General features: G+C 39.1%; 1 protein-coding gene across 2 annotated transcripts in view; it reads left to right on the top strand.

Annotated features, from left to right (window-relative positions):
- The window catches only part of NYAP2 (neuronal tyrosine-phosphorylated phosphoinositide-3-kinase adaptor 2), a 209,574-nt gene extending 201,441 nt beyond the window's left edge, over window positions 1–8,133 (top strand). For both annotated transcript variants that reach the window (XM_068279253.1, XM_068279254.1), the window contains one exon: window positions 7,656–8,133. In XM_068279253.1, coding sequence (XP_068135354.1) covers window positions 7,656–7,883 — 228 coding nt within the window. In that variant the 3' untranslated portion in view covers window positions 7,884–8,133. The remainder of the gene's footprint in view (window positions 1–7,655) is intronic.
- Window positions 8,134–9,817: the final 1,684 nt, after the last annotated feature.

Below are 9,817 nucleotides of genomic sequence, written 5' to 3' on the forward strand. Positions count from 1 at the left end.
TCTGCAGGGGGACCATTAGAAGCGCTGGGTAAGTTCAACTCATTTTCCCCCGACCCCCCTACAGTATTCCTTTAAATTTAATGTAGGTACATGTGCAACTATGCAAATCCAATATAGAGTCTTGCAAGTGTTCCAGACCAATTTATTTTAGCACATTTTACTTCTTATTTGTCTTATTTCATTGCTACTAATTAGTATTGCTGCAATGTGTATTTATGGCCAACTTTCACTAGGGGGCAGCGTGACACAATAACAGAGGACTTCTTCTTCCAGTTTCTATATTTTCTGCTAACAGAGAGACATTAAAGCATTCCAAGAATTTACAGCACATCAAGTTCTGCCAACTGAAGTCAAAAGCACTGCACGTATCTCAAATGAGATAATTCATTTGAAGCTGCTAATGGGTTAAAGAATGATAGATGAACTGCAGGGGTATAAAAGTATGGGAAGTATGTAGTATGTATGGGAAGGTTTGGACCCAGGAACCTGATAAGTAAACTTTTAGCTAAACAATTCAATTGCCAATTGCTATTTCAGTTTCATGACATTGTTTCTGCCATTGTGTTAAATACTTTAACTGTTATACTATTGGTGATTTCCCTTTTTGACATTAAAACCTAACTTTTATGCCAAACTTACTGCTCACTGGTAGCAGCTGCCTATACCTCTGGGGCACTCTCATCAGCTGTTATAGACAAGCAGTGTTGCTAAAATATACCTCACCTGATGCAATCCAACTTTACCTTACAGTTGATCATGCAACCAAACACACTTCTTCCACATTGCTATGAGCATTCAAACTTTCTAAATCATACTAAAAGGTTTCGAGCTGCAACACGCAATGAATGAGTAACATTAAAAAGATACTAAAGCAAAAAAAAGCTAATGATATAATGAATTGTAAGTGTAGTACAGATAATTAATAGAACATTAATTGCAAAGAAAATGGGCTCATATTTGTATTTCAGTTGCATAGCTTTTTATATAACATTAAATCATTCTGTCAAATGTGCAATTACAATCCACAGTGTATTTTAAACTATGAAACAGAGCAGAACTAATGACTCCTCTGCAGTAAAACCTTATCTGAAGCTGCCTCTCACTGTTTCTTTGATGTATAAGTGCTTCAGAAAATAGGACTGTCTCTGACCCAGGTTGGATCGGAGAGCTCAGAGAAGCTCTTTTGCATAGATAACAAGTGAAGTTTCTTAACTCTTCCTGTACTGGAAACAATATGAGACTACTAATGTTCTATTTCTTAGCTGTACTACACATAGAATTCATTATATCATAAGTTTATTTTCACTTCAGATTCCCTTTAAAGCACAGCAAAATCTTTCATTTCAATTTTAATAAAGGAGGGGATGAAACTCTTATCATTGACTGACATCTCGCAAAAGGAACGATAGGGGGGTAAGTACCAGACATGTTATAGCTGTAATCAAGACAGGAGTTTGGAAAACATTTTCAATGGGGCACCTGTTCTGGCGATATCAATGACAAGCTAACCCCACAACTTATTTCAGGTATTGGGAAGGACAAGAAACCTTGCTGGGTTTGTATTGCAGTCTAGGTCCAAAGTGAGAGAATAAGGGAGATTTCCACAAAGGGGATGCAAACGGCAATTTTTTTTTATTTGTATTATACAATAAGAATAGGTAAGAATCTAAATCTTCCTCACGCTAGCCAAAGCTAGAAACAAATGGTTGGGGTTCTATTTCAAGACTGTTGATTTGATCTTGATCTTAAATTGTGGGTGTATTGTACGGCGAATGTCAATACCAATCAGCGTAAACAAAAGGCAGGGATGACATCTGACAAACTTTATCGTGTTATCTTGACAAGTTCTGAAAAATTGAGGCTAATCTCAGAGCTTAACTACTTTCGTCTTTTGGACGATGCATGTGATCATTGACAAAACCGAAAGTAACACATAAAGGTGATACTTTCTCTCTGTATACTAATCAGTACTCAGAGGAGTAAGCTGAGGGAGGACATCTAGTGGCCAAATAGTAAATTATACACATTACACTGCACACTAATGCATACATTTACCATTAAAATTAACCCCTTACCTTCTCCACTCTCTCATAGTTAACAAAATAAAATATTTGCACATATAATTAAAAAAAATGATATTTTAAAAAAATACATAAATAGTTACTTTAGGGACTGAACTTTTTTAACCATTTCAGCCCGCGGGTATATTTTACTTTATGCATCAGAGCAATTTTCACCTCCCATTCATTCGCCAATAACTTTATCACTAATTATCACAATGAATTGATCTATATCTTGTTTTCTCTTTCAGCAATTAGGCTTTCTTTGGGTGCTACATTTTGCTAAGAATTATTTTTTTCTAAATGCATTTTAACAGGAATATTAAGAAAAAATTGAAAAAAATTCATTATTTCTCCGTTTTTGGCCATTGTAGCTTTAAAATAATATATGCTACCATAATTAAAACCTATGTATTTTATTTGCCCATTTGTCCCGGTTAATACACCATTTAAATGATGTCCCTATCTCAATGTATGGCACCATTATTTTATTTGAAAATAAAGGTGCATTTTTTCAGTTTTGCATCCATCACTAATTACAAGCTTATAATTTAAAAAATGTTTGCAATTTACCCTCTTCACATGCATATTAAAAAAGTTCAGACCCTTAGGTAACTATTCATGTTTTTTTTTTTTTATTTAATTTTTTTCTTCATAAATTTTTTTATATGGGTAATGTTTGGTGTGGGAGGTAAACAGAAGCGCACACCAGCTCCAGAGCAGCCACCTGAACGTGACAATCACGTCCAGACGGCATAAATGGTTAATATGTTGAGGGTATATTACTGTTAATTTTTCAAATATAAGCTTGTAATTAGAGACGGACGCAAGACAAAAAAAATACATCTTTATTTCCAAATAAAAAATTGTTGCCATACATTGTACTAGGGAAATATTTGAAATGTTGTAATAACCGGGACAAATGGGAAAATAAAATGTGTGGGTTTGATTCACAGTAAAACAGTTTATTAACACTGTAATGGCCAAAAACTGAGAAATAATATTTTTTTTCCATTTTTCCATTTTTTTTCTTATTATTCCCATAAAAATGCATTTAAAATAAAATAGTTCTTAGCAAAATTTACCAGCCAAAGAAAGCCTAATTGGTGTCAAAAAAAAAAGATATAGATCATTTCATTGTGACCGCAAACCATTTCTTTTCCACAAAGCCTCTCTGCAACAAATGGCCCCTCTTGCCGCTATTCGGGTGCCTCCCGGCTCCCAATTTTACCTTCATAGCTGCATATCAACCGCGATTTGTGGTAAAAAAGGTAAAATTGGGGCACCCTGAGGTATCCTGCTAATGGCTGCCGCCATGCGTCCAAATTTCCAATGATGTTGCTAATAGCGGCTCTTATCATAGACGCCTATTGCAGCACCATTTTTTCTGTAAGGGCTCTTGCTCCCTTTTCATCCTGCTTCGGGAGACGGATCCCATTTTTAACATTAGGATACACTTCCTGCACTAAGAGGAGCTTAAAAATCGTCCCAACTGGGTACATTTTTGAAGCAAGTGTGAACCAGCCCCAATTCAAAGAAAAAAAAATTAACTTAAAGGTATAAGAACGAAACAATGGTAAAAATATCTACAGACAGCGCATGTAAGGTTTACACGGTATCATGCAAAGTGCAAGTGGGCATTGTGCCAATAGCCTAACTCACATTACCTACACAATACGCTTGTTGGTTGAATAACGCAGATAGCATGATGGTCAAATTATACAAGCAATGTGCATGTTGTGTATGTCACGCAAATTGTGCTATTTGTGTTGCACAGGGCATGATAAAACTTTGATGGGGCCCCTATAATCTTTACATACTTTCCCCTGCCACCCCTTGGTGACCCTCACAGCCTGGAGGCCCATCTTACAAGGATCATAAAACAAATGTGGCCATCAGGATCTTTACACCCATAACAAGTGTAGCCACAAAAACACCTGATCTGGAGTATCATAAGGAAGGGAAGGTTATTAGTTGGGGCCATTCCAACAACGCTGCCCCCCCCCCCCCCGCAGTTGCAGGTGCTGCTCCCCTATAGATTTATAGTTATGGCACTGGTTTTGAGCAGTGCGCTGTGCAATGTGCTGTGTGCCCATCTTAACATGGTGCTTCTGAACAGTATCCTAAGTCATCACATTCCAATTCAAAAGCAGTCAGGGGAGGAAGGAAGGGGTACTCAACCTTCCACTAAAAGGTGAGAAAATGAACTATATAAGCAGGTTGCCCTAAAGCAAATAAAAGCTTTCAAAACAGTGTTAAAGGAAGATAAGTGATAATGGTGGCCTTACTGCCTAAATACTGCAGGCCAGCAATTAGACTGAACACTATTTATTAATTCAGGACAGTTATCGAAGTGTTAGTATGCATAGAAAGATAGCCAACTACATTAATTGAAGGGATAAAAGGTTTCACTTAGCAGGAAAGGTTAGACAGATTGGGCTTGTTTAACTTGAAAAAGAGATTTCCTAATTAACATGCATAAAGGCATCCAAGGGCAATACCTAAGTTTGGCCAATTAGCTTTTTGAGGACATTCTTCTTCCCTGACTCTAGACACTTACTGTATATAAGTCAGACGAATGAAAAAAATTGGTTCATAAGCTCTAGATACAATACACAAGACTTTCTTACATGAATCCCCATTGTGTTGTTTAAATGTTATACTCAACTCAAGGCTAGACTTTCATGGGGTATCTTGTGGACATTCAGCTGCAAAATGTATATACCGGTAATTCCTGGTAGGCCACTTTATGCTGTATCAGAGAAAGAAAAGCTTGACCAACTAGAACTATAAAGAGAATGAATGATACTGTGTACACATACCCAAATTTACAGTAATACAGTTTGTGTTCACAATTCCTAATACAATACATCCTTCCTAGCCTGTAAATCTTCAAACAGCTTGAAGCGTATTATGACTTATGAGTACCATCTAGTGGTAGAACAACACACTGCATTGAACAGAAAATTAGCTTTCAACAACTGTAATATTATATGATTTGTACATCATTTTAGGGGCTTTAAAGGACCAGTATCAAGAAAATCATAACATTTAAAATACATGTAAACACCTAAAAATATGAAGTTCGTTTTTTTCAGAGTAAAATGAGCCTTTTCTCCATGTTGCTGTCATTTACAGTAGGTAGTAAAAATCTGATAAAAACCGCAGGTTTTGCAATAGTCCATCTCCTCATGGGGGGTTCTCAGGGTTTTCTTTATTTTCAAAAGCACTTAGTGAATGGCAGTTGCTCTGTCCAACTCCCAAAAGAGTGTGCAGCACGCAGGGAGGCTGGCCAGCATCTTTGTCTAAATCCTTTTCAGGAAGTGTCTTTATAAACAATAAATGCCATGCTGAGAATCCCCCATGAATAGATGGACTAGTCCAAAACCTGTCGGTTCTGTCAGATTCCTACAACCTACTGTAAGTGACAGTAATTTGTGGCTCATTTTACTCTGGAAGAAACACAATTCTTATTTGTATGTGTTCACATGCATTTTAAATGTTACCATTTTTTGGGATAGTGGTCTTTTAAAGTAAACCCAAGCAAGTGGTCCTTTAAAGTCCCCAAGATAGTGGTCCTTTAAAGTAAACCCAAGCAAACCCAATGGTATCTTATGATGAAAACACACACTAACCAAATTAGCAAAAGCTATTTACAAGGCTATGTGTTATAATAATCCAGTTCTAGAGGTCTAGGTGGGGCATTAGATAAAAGCTTTATTTTATTCATAAATGGTTTGATATAAGTTGAAATAACTACAGACTTACACTATTAGTTGGCACCACCAAGTTGGATTATCAGAATCAGAATCAATTTATTTGGCCAAGTTTGCACTTTAAAGGAATTCGACTTGGCGGTTGCTTAACATACAGATACAAAACACTACAAGGACAGACAGTATATATATATTACAAGTCAAGGACTGTATGTAAGTTCTAGCGGCAGTAAACAGGGTGAGAAGTGTTCATTTACAGTTCTGTGCTGAATGCTTTCCAGTCCTAGTAGCTGTACCATGGTTCAGCATTAAAGAGAAACTCCGATCAAGAATTGAACTTTATCCCAATCAGTAGCTGATACCCCCTCTTACATGAGAGATCTATTCCTTTTCACAAACAGACCATCAGTGGGTGCTGTATGACGATATTGTGGTGAAACCCCTCCCACAAGAAACTCTAAGGACCGTGATGGCGGTTTCCTGTCTGTGAACCTTGTTACATTGTGGGAAATAGCTGTTTACAGCTGTTTCCAACTGCCAAAAAAGCATGCAGCAGCTACATCACCTGCCAACAGTAAAAATGTCACCATGTATCAATTTCAGAATGTAAATCAGGGATTTAAACGATTTTACAATTGACAAACACTGACTAAATCATTTATACATAATTATTGTAAAAATGAAGCACTTTTTTTATTACATTATTTTCACTGGAGTTCCTCTTTAACCTCCTTAGCGGTAACCCCGTGTGTGACACGGGGTAAGCCGCCGGAGGGTGCCGCTCAGGCCCTACTGGGACGATTTACATAATTTTTTTTTGCTGGACGCAGCTAGCACTTTGCTAGCTGCGCCAGCACCCCGATCGCCGCCGCCGCGCGCCCGATCGCCGCTATCCGGTGCGGCGCGCGGCCCCCCCCCCCCCAGACCCCTGCGCTGCCTGGCCAATCAGTGCCAGGCAGCGCCAAGGGGTGGATCGGGTCTCCCAATGACGTCCCGACGTCACTGACGTCGGTGACGTCATTCCGCCCCGTCGCCATGGCAACGGGGGAAGCCCTCCAGGAAATCCCGTTCTTTGAACGGGATTTCCTGATCGCCTATCGCCGGAGGCGATCGGCGGGGCTGGGGGGATGCCGCTGAGCAGCGGCTATCATGTAGCGAGCCCTCGGCTCGCTACATGATTTAAAAAAAAAAAAATTTAAAAAAAACTGCTGCGCTGCCCCCTGGCGGTATTTTTCATACCGCCAAGGGGGTTAAGCATGGCTACCGCCTGCAGGAAAAAGCTGTTCCTGTGTCTAGAAGTTTTAGTTGTGATTGACCGGAATCTTATTCCTGAAGGCAAGAGCTGGAAGATGGAGTGAGCAGGGTGAGAGAGGTCAGAGGCAATCTTGGTCACTCACTTTCTGCACCTAGTAGCTTAAAGATCCTGTAGGGAAGGTAAGCTATGGCCAATTATCCTTTCCGCTGTTCAGATGATGCGCTGTAGTATTACTGAACCATACAGACATAGATGATGTCATGATGGATTCAATGATCGCAGTGTAGAACTGCACCATTAATTTTTGAGGTAGACCAAACTTACGTTGTAGAATAATTCTGAATGTCATCTCACTGCCCATACAATTCTATGGGCCTGTTGGCAGAACTGCATTGCAATGCATCATGTTATTCTAACTAGCTGCTTGTAGGCTTTGTATTGAAGTCTATGCCGAGTCTCCATTGCAGTTCATGCTCATTATAATGCATTATAACGAGTGCCTTATGCCTAACTGACCACTGTGAACCTAGCCTGTACGCTACAAATAGGCTTTGACCTTTCCCATTTCTAATATTCGTTGGCATGTTATCATTAAACAATATCTCATGTGACTCTGTTTGACAGATGGCACCTATGCAGTGGCTTTACGGTGACCACACAATGATGGAGATGATTGAGAAGAAACGTACTCTGTGCAGAGAGATTAAAGCAAGACAAAAAACAGAAAAGGGACTCTGCAAACAAGAGAGTATGCCTATCCTGCCCAGCTGGAAGAAGAGTAACGGGTCGAAGAAGTACAGCCCTCCACCCTATTCCAAACAGCAAACGGTCTTCTGGGACACCGCTATATGACACAGTTGTAGTCGAAAAGATTCCGTCACATGAAACTAAGGTTTGAATTGCACAGGTAGCAATGTTCATTGTTCACTCGAAAGAGCAATTGCATTTCATGCAGAGGGGACATCCATGTACTTGTTGCCACAATGTACCTGTAACAAATCAAAGAAGATTGATCTACCTACTTCATGTCATATATTTATCAAGAATTTTTTTTAAGATATATACAACGATATTTAATGTAAATAACGAATCCGTTTATGACAAAGACAAAATACATTGTTTGAAAAAATAAATTATTAAAATTTTATGAATAATTTTTGATATTTTGTGTAATGTACTAAATGTAATGTTGTTTACTATCAATTTTACGTAATATTTTCTCACGTCATCCGATTTCCACTTTGTAGTTTCCCCATCAGCATGCATTTTTCATGACATACTCATTTTTATAACTGCCTAAGCCTATATTGCATACATATATATAGTAGAACAAAAGAAGGGTTGAAAGGTCAGATACATTTTCCCATGCTATACTAAAAAGAGACCCTGAACACAGGATAAGCATTGATTTTTTTAAACTTACCTGGGGCTTCCTGCAGCACCCCTCCCCCCCCCCCCCCCCATAGCCTGCAAGCTCCCTTGGCCTCCTCCGAGTCCCATTGGCAGCTCTGATAGCACGGGACTTTAGCGGGAGTCATGCACAACTGCAGATGCATGGCCCATCCTTGCGCCAAGCTCATTTGTGCGCCCGTTAGTAAGTATTCTGCACATGCTCGGTTCATGTTTTCAAGAACTGTGCACAGAATGATCACAACAATAGGCATGCCACCGGCCAGGTGGCAGATAGGCCACGCATGCACAGCAGCGCATGACTCCCGGTTAGAGTCACCAGCGAGAGAATGGAGGCGCCCCAAAGGATGGGGAGGGACCTTGTGGGGTATGGGGGCCAGAGGAAGCCCCAAATAAGTTCAAATTCCATTTTTATCTGGTGTTCAGGGTCCCTTTAAATAGGCTTGAAAATGAGAAACAATCTTGTGTGATGTACAGCACTACAGGTTCTATATAGTGTTTCTTTTTTCACCTAGTTCTTGTCATTATTGACTGATAAGCAGTTTATATAAAAATTACTAGGAGTCAATGATGTGATTTGGAGATGTTAGGGAATTGACCTTTTTGCTGTGAACATAACAAAGAGAAGATTAGTTCAGCAATGATCTATAATTGCCTATACAATCATTGAATATGGACTGATTCTAGATATTCCAAGTACAAGCTTTATACTTGCTGTATCAGAGGCAAAATCTTAGGGAATTTTGATTTTGCATAGGAAAGCTGTCAGTATTAGCAGACAGTGGATTACTTGCCCAATTACTGGCATTTATAAGGGGTTAAACGTTAGTTATGATGATGACTCCATTCATGTTTTCTTTTTTTTTTTTTTTGAATGTCACTACTGGTATGAATAGAGTTCTAATGTACTACCAAAGCGAGTCATGACTAAGTCATTAATGGCATTCTCATTCACTTCCAGTTACCTACAAGGTGAGTGATGCTGCCAGAATTGGTATGGAAGCGCTAATTCAGTAGCCTACAAGACCTAGTGGAGGCCTTTTATTGTAGAGGCCACCCTGCTTAAGTTTATATATAGATGACATTAACCTGACTGTTCCATTTATATCCTCTAAAGAAGGAGACCATAGTTCACTGTGACTAATGCAAGCATTGCCAATCGAATTGCTGTGATGCATACTTCATAAGTCAAGGTATATGGTTCTTGGTCTTTAAAGTTGTTGGCTTGTCCACTGTCCTCTTTGCAAGAGAGAAAACCTGAGAATATAACAATGGTTAGAATTACAACATACTGCAAGAATAGCAAAATACCTTTATCAGGGCTACAGACCATAGTTTGAGCAAGATACATTAGCAGCAAAGTGGGAGGTTTATAT

Source organism: Hyperolius riggenbachi, chromosome 4 (genome assembly GCF_040937935.1).
Source record: "Hyperolius riggenbachi isolate aHypRig1 chromosome 4, aHypRig1.pri, whole genome shotgun sequence".
NCBI classification, from domain to species: Eukaryota; Metazoa; Chordata; class Amphibia; order Anura; family Hyperoliidae; genus Hyperolius; species Hyperolius riggenbachi.